This window comes from Meles meles, chromosome 4 (genome assembly GCF_922984935.1).
Source record: "Meles meles chromosome 4, mMelMel3.1 paternal haplotype, whole genome shotgun sequence".
NCBI lineage: Eukaryota > Metazoa > Chordata > Mammalia > Carnivora > Mustelidae > Meles > Meles meles.
The window spans coordinates 8,738,013-8,758,176 of record NC_060069.1 but is presented as its reverse complement, the minus strand read 5'-3'; the positions used below and the strand labels follow the sequence as shown (position 1 = coordinate 8,758,176).

At 36.8% G+C, this 20,164-nt stretch overlaps 1 protein-coding gene across 3 annotated transcripts in view; it reads left to right on the top strand.

Annotated features, from left to right (window-relative positions):
- Window positions 1–20,164, top strand: part of DNAJC13 (DnaJ heat shock protein family (Hsp40) member C13) — a 129,773-nt gene that overhangs the window by 38,037 nt on the left and 71,572 nt on the right. For all 3 annotated transcript variants that reach the window (XM_046001672.1, XM_046001673.1, XM_046001670.1), the window contains exons 3-16: window positions 922–997; window positions 1,798–1,947; window positions 2,380–2,421; window positions 5,253–5,453; window positions 8,668–8,874; window positions 8,966–9,061; window positions 9,622–9,713; window positions 13,226–13,392; window positions 13,497–13,576; window positions 13,659–13,828; window positions 14,803–14,902; window positions 17,007–17,114; window positions 17,724–17,879; window positions 18,963–19,019. In XM_046001672.1, the coding sequence (XP_045857628.1) occupies window positions 922–997; window positions 1,798–1,947; window positions 2,380–2,421; window positions 5,253–5,453; window positions 8,668–8,874; window positions 8,966–9,061; window positions 9,622–9,713; window positions 13,226–13,392; window positions 13,497–13,576; window positions 13,659–13,828; window positions 14,803–14,902; window positions 17,007–17,114; window positions 17,724–17,879; window positions 18,963–19,019 (1,702 nt within the window). The remainder of the gene's footprint in view (window positions 1–921; window positions 998–1,797; window positions 1,948–2,379; window positions 2,422–5,252; window positions 5,454–8,667; window positions 8,875–8,965; window positions 9,062–9,621; window positions 9,714–13,225; window positions 13,393–13,496; window positions 13,577–13,658; window positions 13,829–14,802; window positions 14,903–17,006; window positions 17,115–17,723; window positions 17,880–18,962; window positions 19,020–20,164) is intronic.

Below are 20,164 nucleotides of genomic sequence, written 5' to 3'. Positions count from 1 at the left end.
TTTTATGTTTTCTTAGACTAGCTGATGTTTTATGTATTTTATTTTTAAAGAACTAATTCTTGATTTTTTAAGTTTTTCCAATTCAGTTTCAATTTTTATCATTATAAATTCCTCTCCTAAAGAATTATTGAGGGGCGTCTGGGTGGCTCAGTGGGTTAAATAAAGCCTCTGCCTTCGGCTCAGGTCATGATCCCAGGGTCCTGGGATCGAGTTCCGCATCAGGCTCTCTGCTCAGCAGGGAGCTTGCTTCCTCCTCTCTCTGCCTGCTTCTCTGCCTACTTGAGATCTCTGTCTGTCAAATAAATAAATAAAATCTTTTTTTAAAAAAAGGATTATTGATATCCGAGTGATTTTTCTCCATAGATGTTACTTTAAGTGAAGGAAGTGAAGTGAGAAGTGAAACTTGCTTGTCTGTGGTGTGGGCTTCCTACATCTATAAAATTGCTACATTTAAATGTAATAGGTACTTTCTTAAATAGAAATTACTAAGATTCCAGAATATTGCTGTGACGGGCCAGTGCAGGCCATAGCTTTTCCTTTCTTTGCATCACAGTTTTGTTGAAAGGGTATTTTTAAAGAATTAGTGTGTGTTGCTATTGTTGTTTTTAATAAAATTTTTCCATTTAGAATCTTGGTGTCCTCAGGCAGTATGTTGTTAACTTCATGTATACTAACAACTCAAGCTTGCATAGATCCTATTTCTCTACTTAAAGATCTCACTGGTTCACAGTCAAGTGATTTGGTGGTGGGTAGGTTTTTAATAACACTTTAGAATATAAAACTAAGCTATGTTTAGTTGGCATTAGTCAACTTATACATTTCCATTTGTTGAACTGTTCCTTTTGTGTTAATAGCATATATTTTATTATAAAATTTGTTTTTATTTTAAGACTAAATTTAAGTACTTGTCTTTCTTTGTAGGTATAAGCGTGTCTTTTCAGTTGGAACCCATGCGATTACTACATATAATCCCAATACCTTAGAAGTAACAAATCAGGTAATCGTATTGGAAGCTGTTAGACATTTTTCGAACTTCATTTGAATTTTAAAAGCCAGATAATGACCCATGATTTCCTTGGCCTGAAATCAGTATTTTAGGTTGGAAGAGTCAACTTTGAAAGAGATTGATATGCTTAATACAATACTTCATGCCATGTACCAAAAATTAGTAAATAAAAGAGGGTAGTGACATGTTTTTCTAGGCTCTAAGTAGTATAACTTTTTGATATGTTGCTTTTGATTGTCGCCATCTCTTTTATGTAAATCACTACACCAGTTCTTTATAATTTTGAAGACTATTGGACTGCAATAAAGGCATACATAAATTAAGTTACAATGCAGTGGTTGAAAAATACTTGTTATGGAAGTAGGATTACTATTTATAAAGGCAAGACCATCTTAAATATGGATAGTAAATAAATTTAAATATATTCTAGCTTATTTTTCATTCTAAATTAGGCACATTTCACAGATTCCTTTTTGTCTGTTTTAATAGACCTGTAGGTAATCATAAAATTTTATTCCTCATTTCTTTTCACTTTTATATATATTAATTGCTTTGGATTAATGTCATTAATCATTAAAATTGGAATGCAGATGGGATTTTTATTGTTGTCTCTGATAACTGAAAGCCTTTATTTAAAAGAATTTGTTGCAGAATTACTGTAAGATAGAACATCTTCTAGGCCTCTGTATTATTTTGTAAGTTTTTTCTCATTTAATAAGTGATTGTGAAATTAAAATAGTAAAAATAGTATTTAATCTAGCATCAGTTGGAAGAATTTTTCTTTTTGTCAGTGGCCTTATGGAGACATTTGCAGCATCAGTCCTGTTGGAAAAGGACAAGGAACGGAATTCAACCTCACATTTCGTAAAGGCAGTGGGAAAAAGTCAGAAACTTTAAAATTTTCTACAGAGCACAGAACAGAGCTTCTTACAGAAGCATTGGTAAGAACAGTTCCATATTAATAAGCTAAATTTCTCTGTTCTTTTTTTTAAATGAAAGTTACGTTAAAGTACAGATATTAATGTTATGAGCCTTTGTTCCACACTGCTTGTTTTTTCTTATTGACTGTTAACTTGATTCTGTGAAACTTTCACTTTCTCTAACTGAAAGGCTGAAAAATCTTGTATAGTTAGTTAATAGTGTTTAGACTTTTTAAGCATATACAGAGCAAAGCAGTTCTATGTTTAATCTGCTTTGTTTTTCAGTGAAGTTACACACATTTTTTATTGAACAGTCTTAAAGTATAACATCCAGTATTTTTTAATATCAGTGTACCAAGTTGAGACTTTACATGTTTTGGATAGAAAGGACTAAACTGTGAATCTTCCTTACCAGTCTGTTGTCAGAAACTATGATTATGTTTTCTCTTTCAGAGATTTAGAACTGATTTTTCAGAAGGAAAAATCACGGGAAGGGTAAGTATTTAACATTATTAATACCTATTTTTATTCTAAATTTGCCTGGTATTTTAGAAATCATGCTGTGCTGTGTTTCTTTTATGGCAAAGCTAAAGGGAAAAAAGGAATCATCATTTAATGTGGCACTGTGTGAGAGATGAATATAGTTTAACAGGAAACTCCAACAGGAATTAGATTTGTGATTGTTAATGTCGATGGTTGGAGAAAAAATTTTCAGGCAGAACTATGGAACGTTCAAACCAGTGTTATAAGCATTCATGTGCTCTTTATTCAATATTCTTAACAGCAACAGTAAGCATCACACTGTGGATAATACCTGTTGGAACATGCACTAGTTGTTTGGTGTAGGATTTTGCTATTTCAGAAATACTAAAGTTTTAAGTTTGGGGTATATCAAAACTATCTTATATATTCTTGCATTGGATCTGGCTGCTCATAAGGCTTTGAGTGGTGCACTGGCAGCTTTGGGGAAGTAATGGGTGCTTATTAGAATCTTCATAACTTTCTCAGGCATTTTCTGGTCATGTTACAATAGCATTTAAACTAAATCAGAGACTTCTGAAGAGGGCAGATGGAAGTTTATGCTTTTTTCACTCCTTTAAAATACTGAATTTCTTTCCATGAGAAGGTATTGCTTTTATAACAGGGATGAGGGCAGAATAATGCCTAAAGTGGTAGTACTGTTCAGAACTCTGGCTTCTGGTAAAAGTCAGGAAATGAATTCTGAGAAGCTGGCAGCATCATTTCCTTGTCTTTTTAAGCCTGCATCCTTCCTATGGATGTTCTGCTGCTAGTTTTAGCATCCCAGAAGCCTCACTGATGTCAAGTCAAGCAACTGACTGTCTGCCCAGGAGCCATTTAAAATATATTAATGGCAGTTGGCAAGCTGTTTGTTTCTTGTTCCTCATGAGCCACAGTCAGATTTGTGTAAATTATAATTTGGGGGGACGCCTGGGTGGCTCAGTGGGTTAAGCCTCATCTCAGGGTCCTGGGATCGAGCTCCACGTCAGGCTCTCTGCTGAGCAGGGAGCCTGCTTCCCCTTCTCTCTCTGCCTGCTGTTCTGCCTACTTGTGATCTCTCTCTGTCAAATAAATAAAATCTTTTTTAAAAAATGTAATTTGATATGCTTATTTTAATTACTTTATGTTAGCAATTGAGTTTTCCATATTCCTCCATTTCCTGTTTGGAAAACAACTGCTTCCAAAAACGTACTTTTAGATTTTATCTATAAGCTTCCCTTTATATCATTTAACTTTAGTCACTTAATACTTTTCAAAACTGAGGTGGAAACAGTGTCTCTAAAAGATTGTCTGAAAGTCAGTCTGCCTAGTTTTAATCAGGAATAAATGGCACCTCTTCCTCCCTTAAATGCTCTGCCCTCAAATACTTTCGCATAAATTGAATTTGACCCTCAGGTCTTCACTTGTCCATAGATGTACTCTAAATCAGATCTCTAAGTCTCTTTTGGCCTCTACAGTCTGGAGGGATAATGATGTGTTTCCGTCAGCCCAGCTCATTATGACAGTTGATTATCAGCTGGGGGGAATAGAGACCATCCTGCAGAGTGGGTTAGGGCATGCAAACAAGCATAGTTTGGAAAAGCACCACCATTTTTGTGGCTTCCCTTCTGGAGAGAAGTGGCACTGGTCCATCCTTTAGTTCAGAATCAAGGTTCTAAATATATTGTTGGGTTAATGTATGCCCTTTGTCTTTCTGCAGAATTCCTTTTATGGAGCTGTAATGTGCATTATTATGCCATCGATCAATAATGCTCAGGGGACCTGATGTCATATGATCATGAGCCAAGCTGAGGCTCATTGCTGGGTTTAGTGTTTGGGTGTTGTGGAGGTGTTTATTACTTAATGCCTTACTCACTTTTCTGAATACTTACAAGAGAATTTCTCTCATGTCAGTATTAGAAATAGTTGTACTCCTGAGTCAACCAGTTTATTTTTACCTGAGGAGTCCTGTAATTGACCATGTGTTCCTCTTCATATTGTTGGGTAGAAAACTTTGTGGACTTTTTGGATGGATGAGGGGATATTCATTTCACCTCTGACACTTGGTTTCTTTTCCCTTGCCTCATTTTGTCTTTATTAACATTTTGGTTAGCAGCCTCACCTAAATTTTTTTTCTTTTTAAGGATAAAACTGGGTAGTAAATGGATGTTGATCATTCTAATCATTTCTGATACTAGGTACTTTAATTTACAAAGGAATGTTATTATCTTAAGTGGAATTTTACTTGCTAGTGCAGTCAAATTTTTAACTTTCTATTGGTGTGATTAGAAAAACCTAAGGTAAAACTGGGGCATCAGCATTTTTATGTGTGTAGAAGGAAAATCTATATTAGCATAGTGAACCAGCTCAGATTGTTTAAACTGAACACTGTAACTTCCCCCAAATGTGACTTAACCTCTTTTCTGTATGTAAGCTGAATTAAAAGAATCCATCAACAAAAGTTGAAATCTGTATTCCCAATGAAGCTTTCAGAGTAACATTTCTTTTAGGACTTCCTTTTCTTTCTTTTTTTATCCTCATAGATTTGCATAAGACTTACTCAAAATTGTTTCACAAAATATTGAAACCCAAACCTTTGTTAATTTAAAAAAAATATAGTATCTTCAGTTTGAGTGAACATTGTTACTTAAATACAAACCTCCAAACAGCTAAAATTAATGTTTTTAACAATTTGGATAGTAGCTCTAAATATTTATAACATTGTTTAGATTTCTGGTTGTTTTAGCAGTGAGTGATACATTAAATGTAACTTTATTGTATGGTAAGCTTAAATATGAACCTAAAAGTAATATTATTTCTCTCTCTAGAGATATAACTGCTATAAACATCACTGGAGTGATACAAGAAAACCTGTCATTTTAGAAGTAACTCCTGGAGGCTTTGACCAAATTAATCCTGCAACCAACAAAGTCCTCTGTTCCTATGACTATAGAAATATTGAAGGCTTTGTAGATCTCTCTGATTATCAAGGAGGGTTTTGTATACTTTATGGAGGATTTAGTAGATTGGTAAGTAGTATTTTTTTCTAAAAAGTCGTTTAAAAAGAGGCATGACCATTTGAAGGAAAGCAGGTTTTTTACACTTCCTTTTCAAAATTCACATGAGTTTTCTGGAAGGAAGTTTGGTGTTTTGGTATTAAGAGTACAGGCTTTGTTACCAAAAAGACCTGAACTTGAATCCCAACTTAGAGCTTTTTAAAGTGGGGAGAGTGGGGCACCTGTGTGGCTCAGTTGTTAAGCTTTTGCCTTTGGCTCAGGTCATGATCCTGGAGACCTGGGATCAAGTCCTGCATCAGGCTCCCTGCTCAGCAGGGAGTCTGCTTCTCCCTCTGACCCTCACACCTTTTGTGTTCATGCTCTCCCCCTCTCTCAAATAAATAAACATTTTTAAAAAATGGGAAGAGTAATATGTATGTCCTAGGTTTTTGTTTTCTTTTTTTTTTTTTTTTTTTGAGGATTCTGCGAGATAACTTACGTAAATGTTTTTAGCATAAAATGTGGCTTAGTATTCAATAAGTGGTAGTTACAGTTGTTATTTTCATTAGTATTAATGTCTTAACTGAAAGATTCTAAGCTTTCTTTGAAAAAGTAATTCAGGATTTTTTATTTTTATAGTCTCCTCTACTTTCCCCAGCTGTTTGTAATTTGAAATCTGCATATTCACTGAAACTTCAAATTTGGAGTTCATTACATGTTCTTGTCTTGAAATCCTGAATTACATGTGAATTATGTGGTACAGTAGAAGCTGCTTAAGATGCTCAGACCCCATTTGTTAATGGGTAATAGAAGCTGAGCTATAGATGATGACCATCTTTTTTGATGACCGTCTTTTTTAATAAGAAACATTTTGTCTTTAATTAAACCTTGCATCTCAAAGATGAGCAATAGAGTTTGCACAAGAAAGGCTCAGTTGAACTTACTCTCAAGATTCCTTTCTCTTGAGAGTTTTAATTTCTGTAGCTATCTTAGCGGCCTGGGAACAACTACTTCCAAGATTTAGTGTTGCATAGATAAATTATCTTTCTCCAGGTAGCAGAGCCAGGGCAAGCCTGGAACTTGTAGATGCACAAGAGGTTATAAGGTAGCAGAAGGGAAATAAAGGGAGTGATAATGGGGTAGGGATGCTAAACTATTTGATTTACAAAATATGTTAGCTCTTAGAGTTACAGACCTTTTTCCATCTTTTGCTCTTTGCCCAGGTGATGTCCTAGTGTCCTTCATCTAGGAGCACACATCTAGACATTTTGTTACTTCTGAGTCTAGACCTACAAGATGAAGGCCCAAAGAGAAAATTAGTTCCTTCTCCCACCCTAGAACAGCCTAAAGTCTGTTGTTGAGGTGCTGTCCAAGGGCTTACCTCTTCCATGGACAGCAAAATTTGTAATGATTAACTTCTTGGGGGAGGGGAAGGGGGGGCTCCTTGTTGCGGAGGGTGTGGAGTGGGGGTAGGGGGATGACTGGTCATGAGGGTGCCTGGGTGGCTCAGTTGGTTAAGCATCTGACTCTTGATTTTGGCTTAGGTTATGATTTTAGGGCCATGAGATCGGACCCGGAATTGGGCTCTGTGCTGGGGGTGAGGCCTGCTTAAGATTTCCTCTCTCTCTCCCCCTTAGCCCCTCTTCCCCACTTGCAGTACTCTCTCCCCCCCACCCCCCCAAAAAAAAATTCTTCGTGGAAAATGTATCTAATTACAGGATTACATATAGCATTATAGACCTTGATGGGACAACTATACCACAGTAATTCAGCCAAGCCATACAATGAATAAGGTAAATGTTAAAGATGAGAATCGTTTGATACTCCTCAATTGGCAACAGTTTTTTATTGCTTAATGGCATCAAGCAATTTTCGTTTTAATCACCTACTTTCTAAGCATACTCTGCCTTTTAAAAGGCACTAGCTAAAACGAGTCAGTTCACTATAAATATGATACCATGATAGATTCATTCAGCAAAACTTTATCTGGTACCTTCTGCATACGTAATGACTATCCTGAGCAGGTGGGAATAAAATCAGGTTTTAGGATTTTATGTATTTATTTTAAATAAACTCTATACCCAACATGGGGCTTGAACTTAAAAACCTGAGATCAAGAGTTGCCCCCTCCACTGACTGAGCTAGCCAGGTGCCCCTAAAATCGGGTTTTAAGGGGCGCCTGGGCGGCTCAGTGGGTTAAAGCCTCTGCCTTCGGTTCAGGTCATGATCCCAGGGTCCTGGGATCAAGCCCCACATCGGGCTCTCTGCTCAGCAGGAAGCCTGCTTCCTCCCTTTCTCTCTGCCTGCCTCTCTGCCTGCTTGTGATCTCTGTCTGTCAAATAAATAAATAAAAATAAAAAAATATATAAAATCGGGTTTTAAAACATGATTGCAACCACTGTTTCTCAGCAAGGGGAGCTGTTGGACTACGAACAGGACAGTTGTTTATTGTTTATTGCATGGCACTCTCCTGCCCCGTCTTTTGCAGCACATTCAGTGTTTCTGGCCCAGCCATCAAATGCAAGTAGCCGTAGCTTTATAAATAAACTCCTGGAGGTTGATTTGTAATGTCCATTGGCCAATGGCTTGTAAACATTTAAGCATTCTTCAAGGTAATTTTTCAGGAAAACCCACTATATTAAAAATATTAGGTCAGAGCTACTTTTGTTGAAATTGGGACTCCTGCCCATGTAGTACCCACTACCCCCACTGGACTTGGCTGGGGTCCCTGGACCTCTTCCGGAAACTCCAACATGCTGTTTTCTGCATGGTGATGGGAATCAGACTTGGAAAAGTTACGAGATAATTTCCTTAACAGTGAGTTATTTGGAAGGCTTTATATCCCAGACTTTGTGATTTTAACTTAGTGTGATAGTGGTTCAGACAGCACACTGCTGGGCACCTGGGTGGGTCAGTCAGTTAAGTGTCTGCCTTGGGCACTCAGGTCATGATCCCACGGTCCTGGGATCAAGCCCTGCATAGTGCTGCTTACTCAGTGGGGAGCCTCCTTCTCCCTCTCCCTCGGCCTGCTGCTCTGCCTGCTTGTTCCTTCTCTCTCTCAAATAAATAAATAAACAAAATCTTAAAAAAAAAAAACCCACAACACACTGCTTATTTACCTTTGATAAAATCAGCTACCATTGTTTCTCTTTAGACTTGCTATTTCAGTCTCTTTCCTGTGAGTTGATTCAAAATGGTCACATTTTAGTTGTTTCAACCCTGACTTTAAATTTCAAAATTTGTGCAGCATTTATTTGCATCAGAGCAAAGAGAAGAAATTATCAAAAGTGCAATAGATCATGCTGGCAACTACATAGGTATTTCACTGCGCATCAGAAAAGAACCTTTAGAATTTGAGCAATATTTGAATCTTCGCTTTGGAAAATACAGCACTGATGAATCCATCACATCTTTAGCAGAGTTTATTGTCCAAAAAATATCACCTAGACATTCGGTAAGATGCAGTGTTAGAAACAAAAATTTGTTCATCTGCTTTTGACATTTTTCTTCAATGACTGTCTAATGTATCTCAATTTTGTTTGAAGGAACCGGTAAAACGAGTTCTAGCACTTACAGAGACAAGTCTAGTAGAACGTGATCCAGCAACCTATAACATTGCGACTTTGAAGCCTTTAGGAGAAGTAAGTTTGGCGTTATTAGCCTATGAGATTTCTTTCTATTGGTAAATTAGAATTATTTTCTATTTTAACATTTTTAATGCTTAAAGAATGGAAAATGAGAATCTTCACATTATTATATTTGTACTTAGAACAATGAATATTATAAAATTTATTTTCAAGACATAGAATGAATGGAACTTTTTATTAAACAATTATATGAAAATTTGCACGAGACTTTTAAGCAGTTCTTAAGTTCTGATACTGTAAACAGTTTTTAAATAGTGACTTTTGGGGATGCCTGGGTGGCTCAGTGGGTTAAAGCTTCTGCCCTCTGCTCAGGTCATGATCCCAGGGTCCTGGGATGGAGCCCCGCATAGGGCTCTCTGCGCAGCAGGGAGCCCGCTTCCTCCTCTCTCTCTGCCTGCTTCTCTGCCTACTTGTGATCTCTGTCTCTCTAGGAAATAAATAAAATCTTAAATAAATAGTGACTTTTGTAAGCTAAAATGATGATGTGTAGTTCTTCTTAGGAAATTCCGTAAAACTAAACATCTTTTATTGAACTTGGTTTTTGTTTTCATTAGGTATTTGCATTGGTTTGTGACTCAGAAAATCCACAAGTTTTTACCATTGAATTTATAAAAGGGCAAATACGGAAATACTCTTCAACAGAAAGGTATTTTTTTTTCTTAATTCTTCAAGCTTTTGACATCCTAGTATATGCGAGGCAAAGTCCTCCATCAGAGAAGAGGAACAAAGATTTATAATCTAGAACTTTGAAATCATATAACTTAGGAAAAGACAACTTTAGGGCGCCTGGGTGGCTCAGTGGGTTAAGCCTCTGCCTTCCGCTCAGGTCATGATCTCAGAGTCCTGTGATCAAGGCCCTCTCGGCTCAGCAGGGAGCCTGCTTCTACCCCCTCTGTCTGCCTCTCTGCCTACTTGTGATCTCTCTCTGTCAAATAAGTAAATAAAATCTTTAAAAAAAAAAAATGAACTTCATTCAGTTTTCAAATTTCTAGAGAATAAGAATGGTGATTTGAATTTAAATGGAATGATGAAAAAAATGTGTTTCTGTAATACTTTTAAGGTATTTTAAAATAGCGTCTCTCACTTTCATTGTTAAATTGTTTGGATAACAGCAGCAAATTAAAAGTTAGATTTTTTTTTAAGTTGCATCGGTAGGCTAGTTACTAATTTTCCAGTGGAATGTGCCTGATTTATTTTCTATTACTGTGACTTGGCTGTTGCCATGAAAATCTGTGAGATGCCATAGCTCATAAACTCCTCCTGGAAGGTAAACCACTTAAAGCTATTCTACTGTGATGACTTGATCTCCCTTCATATAGTGAGCCATTGTCATGGGTTTGGCAGTTTTTACATTCCAGGAAAGTTCTTTTATGCTGTTGTGAATAGATTGAGACTGAATCTGTTTTTAAAAGATAGTTGAAACAGTTGCGGTTCATTTTGCCGCCGCCTGCAATACGGCCTTATTGAAGTATTTTTACTTCCTGGAGTATGACCAGTAACTGTTTCTTACCTTGGAAGGCTTTTGATCTAAGTTCAACAAAAATGGCGTTCTAAGCAAAAGGTTGTATTTTTTCCTGTCCTGAATTAAGGAAGAGAACGTCTGGGGAAAAAAAAAAAAAGGATAGTGCACTTGTTCTAATCAGAGGAGGGTATCTCAACATTTACAGTTTGTCATGTGCTTTATGTATATTACATTGTTTAATTCTGATCCCTAGGAAGAAGATGCTATTTTTTCCCAATAAAGTCTATCTGCAGAAAGTAAAGCAATTTCTTTGTGACTTTGGATTAGGAAAAGATTCCTTAGATATAATACCAGAAACACAATTATAAAAGTCTAATTAATCAGACTTTGTCAAAATTAAAAACTTTGACCTAATTGAGAAGAGGAAAAGACAAGACAGAGGAAGAAAATATTTGGAAAGCATATAGCTAGTTAAAGTCTTATTTCTAGAATAATAAAGAACTCTTTTAATTCAATACTAAAAAACAAATAATAAATGGGCAAAAAAATTCAAATAGACACCTACTTCATCAGAGAAGATGTTCGAATGGTAAATAAACACATGAAAAGATCGGGATTCATTGGAAAATTAAAACCATTACATGTACACTAAAATGGACAACATCAAAAAGACTGGCAGTGTCAGTTGTTGGCAAGCACATGGATTCTCGTGTGTTGCTGTTGAGGATGTAAAATTTTAAACTGTTTAGAAAACAGTTTGGCAATTTCTTAAACATACAATTATCTTATGCCCCTATGTCAGTTCTCCTCCAAGAGAAATAAAATCTACCCCAAGAGAAATAAAAACATGCCCACATAAAAACTTACATGTGAATGTTTATAATAACATCACTCATAATAGCCAAAACTAGAGACAATGTTATATACATCACCTGGTGAACAAATAGACTAAAATGTTGATTATCCATACAGTGAAATATTCCTCAGCCACAAAAAAGGATGAACTTTAAAAATACATGATATATAAAATAAGCAAGACACATAGGGCGATACATTATATGATTCCGTTTATATGGATTTTTAAATAGACTTTTTTAAAAGAGTATTTTAGGTTCACAGCAATATCAAGCAGAAGGTACAGAGATTTTTTCCTATACCTCTTATACTCTACTGCCCTGCCTGCTAACTAGGTATAGCCTCTCCTATTACCAACAGCCGGTACCAAAGTGATATATTTGTTAAAACTGGTGGACCTCCAAGTTTGAACAAATGTTTAATGACATTTGTCCACCATTATAGTATCACACAGACTATATTCACTGCCCTAAAAATCTCCAGGGATCCTCTCCAGCAGTAATAATGCCACTCCACTGATTTCCTCTCTCATTCCTCCCTAAATCTTGACAGCCACTCATCTTTTTACTGTCTCCAGAGTTGCTTCTTCCACAGTCTCCTAGTCGGAATTGTATAGTATGTGACCTTTTCAGATTGGCTTCTTTCTTTTTTTTTTTTTTTTTAAATTTTTTTTTCAATTTTAAGATTTTATTTATTTGACAGAGAGAGAGAGAGACATAGAGAGAGCACAAGCAGGGGTAGTGGGAGAGGGAGAAGCAGGCCTCCCGCCAAGCAGAGAGCCTGATGTGGGGCTCGATCCCAGGACCCCGGGATCATGACCTGAGCCAGAGGCAGACGCCTAGCAACTGAGCCATCCAGGCGTCCCCAGATTGGCTTCTTTCTTTTCCTCCTCCTCTTTTCATGGCTGGATAGCTCATTTCTTTTTAATACTTAGTAATTTTCCATTGTCTACACATGACCATGGTTTATTTATCCATTTGACCTCTTGATTGCTTCCAGGTTTGGGTAGTTAAGAATAAAGCCGTGGTAAACAACTGTGTGCAGATTTTGTGTGGACGTAAGTTTCCATCCTTCGTGTAAATACTGTGCTCGTTTCGGCAGCACATATACTTGTGTAAATACTAAGTGGTATAATCACTGGATCATATGCTGAGAGGATGTTGAGTTCTGTTAGAAAATGCCAACTGTCTTCCAAAAGTGGCTATGTCATTTGTATTCCAAGCAGCAGTGAATGAGGGTTCCTGTTGCTCCAGATCCTCTCCAGTATTTGGTATTATTAGTGTTCAGTTTTGGTCATTCTAATAGGTGTGTGGGGCTTTTTTGGTGTTGTTTCAGTTTGCATTTCCCTGATAACTGTGTTATCTTTTCATATGTTAATTTGCCATCTGTGTATCTTCTTTGGTGAGGTGTCTGTTAAGGACTTCTGATCACTTTTTAATTGAGTTGGTTTTCTTATTGTTGACCTTTAGGAGTTATATGTGTATTTTAGATAACAGTCCATTTTCGGATATGGCTTTTGTAAATATTTTCTTGTAGACTGTGGCTTGCCTTTTCATTCTCTTGATGAAGTTACTTGAAAAAGCAAAACTATAGAGATAGAAAATAAGTGGTTGCCTGGGACTGGGTTGTTTTTTGCACATGGGCACAGGGGAATTTTGGGGGGTGGGGAAGTGTACCAAAATTGGATGATTGCACAACTGTATAAATTCACTAAGAATTCTTAAACTGTACATTTTAATTAGTTGAATTTTTGATTTGTAAGTTACACCTATGCTATATTCTGAATCAAAATTCCCCTCAATTATCAATCCTAAAACCTGTTTATTTTTTACCTTGCTTAGAGATTCTTTATTAGCAAGTTTGCTGGATGGAGTAAGAGCCTCTGGTAACAGAGATGTTTGTGTAAAAATGACACCAACTCATAGAGGTCAGCGATGGGGGTTACTCAGCATGCCTGTAGATGAGGAGGTAGAGAGCCTTCATCTCAGGTTTTTAGCCACACCTCCAAGTAAGTATTGATTTAAGTAAAATTGCATTTCCATCCATCTCCTTAATAATTTAAAAATTAGGAATGCAAACCCCTAACTCTTTTTGAACCTTTTCATCTTACAGATGGCAACTTTGCAGATGCTGTATTCAGGTTCAACGCTAATATTTCATATAGTGGAGTTCTGCATGCAGTAACACAGGATGTAAGATAAATTGTGTTATAATTTGTTCATTGTCATTAACTTCAGGAATGGAACTTTTTTGAAACATTCTTCTCTTACCTAGGGTCTCTTCTCAGAAAACAAAGAAAAACTGATCAATAATGCCATAACAGCTTTACTGTCCCAAGAGGGAGATGTTGTTGCTTCAAATGCAGAACTTGAGAGTCAGTTCCAGGCTGTGAGGAGGCTTGTGGCTTCCAAAGCTGGTTTTCTGGCCTTCACTCAGCTTCCAAAGTAAGTTGTCTTTGAACGTCCTTTAGAGAATACAAACAACTCAGAGTAGCAGATAATCAACAGTTTTATCTTGTTATATCTGTCTAAAACTGATATCAAATAATGATACAGTAGTTTTTATTCATAAATAAATGAGGGTGAGTGGACCCGGGGGGTGTGACTATTGTCTCCTACATACCTGCAATGTACTGACTTGTTTATTTGTTTGTTTTTAAGATTTTATTTATTAGAGAGGAGCACACTCCTGTGAGCATGAGGGAGGGGGAGGGGCAGAAGGAGAGAGAGAGAGAAATAGACTCCCTGCTGAGCACGGAGCCTGCCACCCAGGCGCCCCATACTACTTTTTTTTTAATGACTTTGAATAGGAAATTAAAGCCCGTCAGGTGGTTTGTTTTTGTTTTTAAAGAGTCATTTATTTGAGGGGTGCCTGGGTGGCTCAGTGGGTTAAGCATCTGACTGTGGCTCAGGTAGGGTCCTAGGAGGACCCACATAGGGCTCCCTGCTCACTGGAGAGCCTACTTCTCTCTCCTTGTTTCTGCGTGCTCTTTCTCTCTCTCTCTGTCAAATAATTAAATAAAATCTTAAAATACATATATATTTATTTACTTGAGAGGGGCAGAGGGAAAGAGAGTCTTAAGTCTCCATGCTCAGCACGGAACCCAACGTGGGGCTCCATCTCACAACACTGAGATCATGATCCCAGCGGAAAACAAGAGTTGGAAACTTACCTGATTCCACCACCCAGGTGCCCCCAAATCCCTTTTAATTTTAATTAACTTTAAAAAAAAAATCTTCCCCCTCAAAGAAAAAACTATTATGGGAACTGATAGGTTCTAGAGGTGTAATTTAAAATCCGTACTTGCTGAATGCAATAGAAGCGCAAGAGGACTTATTATGTTACATTTTAATAATAAAATAATGCTCTGATATTGCTATTATATGCTTTTTTTTCTTGTTTTGTTTTTGTTCCACAGGTTTCGGGAGCGTCTAGGAGTGAAGGTAGTAAAAGCACTCAAGAGGAGCAACAATGGAGTAATCCATGCAGCTGTTGATATGCTCTGTGCCCTCATGTGTGTAAGTAGTGTTTTTTAAAGGGAGACTGGTTTTTCTTAAGTTGATTGATGCTTTAAATTTCCGCAGACCCAGATTTTCATTGTAGCAATTCAGTTCAGTGTTTCTGTATTTCCTAAATTGCTCTCTTGGCAGTTTGTTTAGCACATCCTAGAAACCAGGCACTGTGCTATCTACTAGAAATACAGAGTTTGTTCCTTCCTTGAAATTGCTGACAGTCTAGTAAGGTGAGCATGTGTGTATAATCTAAAGTAGCTGGGCCTACGGGATCCCTAAAAAGGCAGCACTTAGTTTTTTGGGTTTGTGGTGAGGGGAAGACAAAAGATTTGAGGCCAGTCTTTCAGATGTTACAAATGATCTGAAGCTTAAAGCACAGGCAGGTATTTTCCCTCTGTGAGAAGGATTTCCTGGGAAAAAGGGATAGCATATGCAAAGGCATGTTCGGGAGGAAGCAAATAGTTGAAATGGCTAGATCATAAAGCTTGTATGGAGGTGTGTGGGATTAGGAGGACAGCTAGAGATGTATGCAGAGATGCAGTTATCAGAAGCCTTTTGTATCAGACAAAGAAGCTAGATTTGTATCCTTTAGTAAGGAGTAGTGGATAGGTTTTTCATCAGGGAATCAGTAATACTAGGTTTGAATTTCTGAAAACTCAAAGATGTTACGTGGAGACTCTCTTAGAGGTAAAGTTAGAGACAGGTGGACCAAATATGTAAGAAACATGCTGAGGTGGGATGGGGTAAAGATTTGAGGGTAAAGAAATTTGAAAGCTGAGGGTAAAGAAACTAACTTGATGACAGCTTATATAGGAAAAGCAATGAATTGTTCAGTATAACTTTGAAATTCCCGATTTACTTCAATGTTGTATTTAGCATATGGGACTAAAGTAGTTCAGGCAAGTTTAATGGTATCGAATAAAACCTAAGTAATCACTTGGATAAAACCTTGCATTTTTACTCAAAAGTCAGTTTTACTATCTTTACTACCCTAATAATTCCATTGAAAGAATTCTGGGATGGGGTGCCTGCGTGGCACAGTTGGTTTGAGCATCTGACTCTTGGTTTCTGCTCAGGTTGTGGTCTCAGGGTCATAAGATTGAGCCCCATGTCTAACTCAGCTCTGAGCATGGACTAATGAGAGACTCCCTCTCTCTCTGCCCCTCCTCAGCACATGCTCCCTAGCACTGTTTGAGAGAGACAGAAAGAGAGTGATCGAGGACAGTGGGGGGAAGGGCAAGGGGAGAGGGAGAAGCAGACTCCACACTGAGCAACGACCTGGATGTGGGGCTCAATCCCAGGACCCCTGAGATGATAACCATGAGCCAAAGGGAGCCGCTTAACCTACTGAGCCACCCAGGTGCCCCAATAAATAAATAAATCTTTTTAAAAAAGGAACTAGTTGGATAACTGGATAATAAAATACCACAGTGTGAAACAAACACATTGAGCTCTCATTAAATACTAGATTTTAGCTATATATTTTACATGAATTATCTCATTTAAGCTTCATAATAGTCCAATGAGCTAAGTACTATTAATCTCACTTGGATGGCTGAGGAAAGTAAAACTTAGAGCTGAAGCAGCTTAACCTTGCTAGAGGTCAGCTGTGGTCAGTAGCAAAGTTAGGATTGAATCTTTACTCCTAACCATCATGCTGGAATGTTTTTCCCATTCTCATTTATTCCACCATCCACCATTTATTTGATGAAGAAGTATTTGCTGCTCATTTTAGTATCTGCTTTTAAACACTTCAAAAAAATAAGCAAATAAATGCTAAGTTTTATTTTTTCAAATTGAAATTATAAAATTGGGGGAGAGGAAATGGGTGTCACTTGCTTTTTAAGAAGGAGACTTGTGACTTTTGAGAGTACCTTGTGCAGTACTCTCTATGGGTACTTGCTGGGCACAGTGTCTATGAAGCCTCATCAGACCCTGGGGGAATCTCACTTTGCCTGCTTGTCTTATCACGAGTTTCCTTTCTGCCTTCAACTTTAAAGGCTGTGGTTTTTAATTCTTTTATTATTTAATGAATACTCTTTATAAATGACTTTTGTGTGATGCCAGTATGTGGGCCTACTCATGAATTATCACTGTTTTTAATCAATAGCCCATGCATGATGACTATGATTTAAGACAAGAACAGCTGAACAAAGCTTCGCTTCTCTCTTCAAAGAAGTTTCTGGAAAACTTACTGGAAAAATTTAATTCCCATGTGGTAAGTTGTAATTAAATTTGTCTTAATGAGAGATACCATACATTATTGAAAGATATTCTAGAAGTGCAGTTTGGCAGTTTTTTTTTTTTTTAATTGCAGCTCCCAGCTTTGGTCAGTATTGATTGTACAACAGTTTGGTCGGCTTGGTCATTTGCTAATAGTAAAATATTCTGTTTTAGGACTATATCCATTTATCTGGGAAGAATAAGTTGCAAAGACTTTAGATTTTTTTCTTTTTCTTTAATGTAAAAAATAAAATAAGCTGCTCTAAAAAAAAAATAAAAAAATTTAAGTCAAATCGGCTCCTCAGTCATTGCTAACAGTTTTGGAGATGGGCAACCTATAGATTTAGAAGGAGCAAATTTTTGGAGTTGTTTAAATGTTGTCAAAGATTACTTTTTATATAAATACTAAACATATTAACCTTAGTTGTGTGTATTTGAGGAGTCTTGGTTATTTTCTTGAAATTTGACCAAATTTTAATTATTTTCCTTTTGAGATATGGTAAGCAGTGGATTTACTGTTTAACTTATAGGGTAACAGAAGCACGTTATTGCTGTGTTTTACTTGAATTTCTCTGTCCTAAGGCAGTATGTTACTTTGTTTCAGGATCATGGGACTGGTGCCCTAGTTATTAGTTCACTATTGGACTTCCTTACTTTTGCCCTCTGTGCTCCATATAGTGAGACAACTGAAGGACAGCAGTTTGATATGCTCTTAGAGATGGTAGCATCCAATGGAAGAACCCTCTTTAAGCTCTTTCAGGTGAGAGTTGGATCTTTCTTATCAGAAAACCACTTTTTCGGTCAGTTTGGTTTTAAAATAAGGGATGTGTGGGCATCTGGGTGGCTCGGTTGTTAGGCCTTCAGCTTGGGTCATGATCCCAGAGTCCTGGGATCTAGCCCCGTCTGGCTCCCTGCTCAGCGGGAAGCCTGCTTCTCCCATTCCCCCGCCTGTGTTCCATCTCTAGCTGTGTCTGTCAAATAAGTAATAAATAAAATCTTCAAAAAAATAAATAAATAAAGGATGTGTGCTTCCGTAGTAATGCTGATAAATACAGCCTAAAACATTGTCATCTTAAGGTTATTTAATTCCACAGATTTCTTGGTGTTCCATGTAGAACTCTGTTGATGGTTTTTGACCTCTGTTTTGACCCTAATGCCTATCTTTTCTCAGAAGTAGTGAAAAACGTATTTTCCGATATAGGCCCAGAGTACCCTTTTCTTTATAAATTCCCCCAAAATAGGGCTATTTATAAATAGTTGAAAAGTTGAAAACAGTTATTTTACATAATACTAGAGTATTTATTATGTATATATGATGTTTCTATATGTTACCTATATTTTTATTTTATTTTAATTTTTTGGTAAACATTAGTTTGTATTATTTTACATCATTACTGTTTGATATTTATCATTCAGATAACTAATTATTCAAATAAGTGCCAGCAGTTTCCTGCTAATGTTTTAATTACCCTTAAAGCTGTATTGTAAGAATACCTAAATTTTTTTTTTTAAGATTTTTATTTATTTATGTATTTGACAGAGAGAGATCACAAGTAGGCAGAGAGGCAGACAGAGAGAGAGGGGGAAGCAGGCTCCCTGCTGAGCAGAGAGCCCGATGCAAGGCTCGATCCCAGGACCCTGGGATCATGACCTGAGCCAAAGGCAGAGGCTTAACCCACTGAGCCACCCAGGTGCCCCAGAATACCTAAAATTTTCAACCAGACTGTGATCTGACTTTGAGATGTAGCCTTTACTAATTTTAATGGCTGATAAAATTGTATATCCTCCTTAAAAGCAATAGCTAGTATGTTGAAATAAAATTCTTTTTTCCCCTATTTTAAAGCATCCTTCCATGGCAATCATAAAGGGAGCTGGACTGGTTATGAAAGCAATAATAGAGGTGAGAACATTTTGAAATTTTAAACCTACTTGAATGTTGATTGGCTATTTTAATTGAAGCAGACAAAATTACCTTCTAGTCTTTATGGAAAACATGCAGTTTTTCTGGGTCAGAAAAGTAATTTTGAGTTTTTATTCAGAAATTAGTTTTAAACTGCAGAAACAATCCTCAGTATTAAACTAAGAGTTTAAAGTTGTGAGTTAAGTGGGATTCGGGCAAATAAATCTTTTGGTTCCTACATTATTTGTATTTTGTTTATTTTAAAAGAATTAAAAGTTAGCATTTTTCCTCTCTTGCTCTTCTTGGGGGTGGAAGATGGTGGTATTGGTGGTATTGAAATCTTTAGGTACTGAGGTTACATAGAAGTCTGTTAATGGAGTTAGTTCATACCAAAGTGGTATTAAATAAGAATGGTAACAAAAATTAGTTCCTCATGCTAAGGTGCATTTGTCATTAAGCTCTAGAGATCAGGGCATGATATCATTGGTCAGACATGGGATATTGTTTATCTAAGATAGTTGCTCTAGCTTTCTGATTTTTAGAAAATAAAATCATGGTTATAAATATCAACTTGCATACTGGATGTCTATAATGACATCAGATGGCTTTGAATTCTTTTTGTTGTTTGTAGTGATTTGGATAAAATGTGAGAGTGTTTGCTGCTTTTACCAAAAAACTCAGTGATATAAATATATCATAATACATAAATATATATTGTAAATATAACATGTAGCTAAGAATGCACAGAAGTAGTATACTCTTAAGTAGGTGTTAAAAAAAATTATATATAGGCATAACACCTCAAAGTTTTTTTTTTTTTTCATTTTTAGTGTGTATTTACAGCTTAAGCTAATTTTCTTTCTGTAGCTAATGGGTTTTAGCTTCCAAAGTAACATATCTCTCACAGACCTGGCAGCCAAGGACAGCTAGGACCATAAGACCAAACAAAAGTGTGTTCCTGACCCTCATTGCCATTCATGGAGCCAGATACAACCAAAATGTAAACTTGGGCATCATATAAGCCACAATGTCACACTCATAGCTAGTGACTAGAGCTGATATCTGTGTAAGGAACACTTTATTTACACTGAAATACTGGCAAGTATCTTAAATCATTTTTTTTTTTTATTGTAAAAGCAGTATGT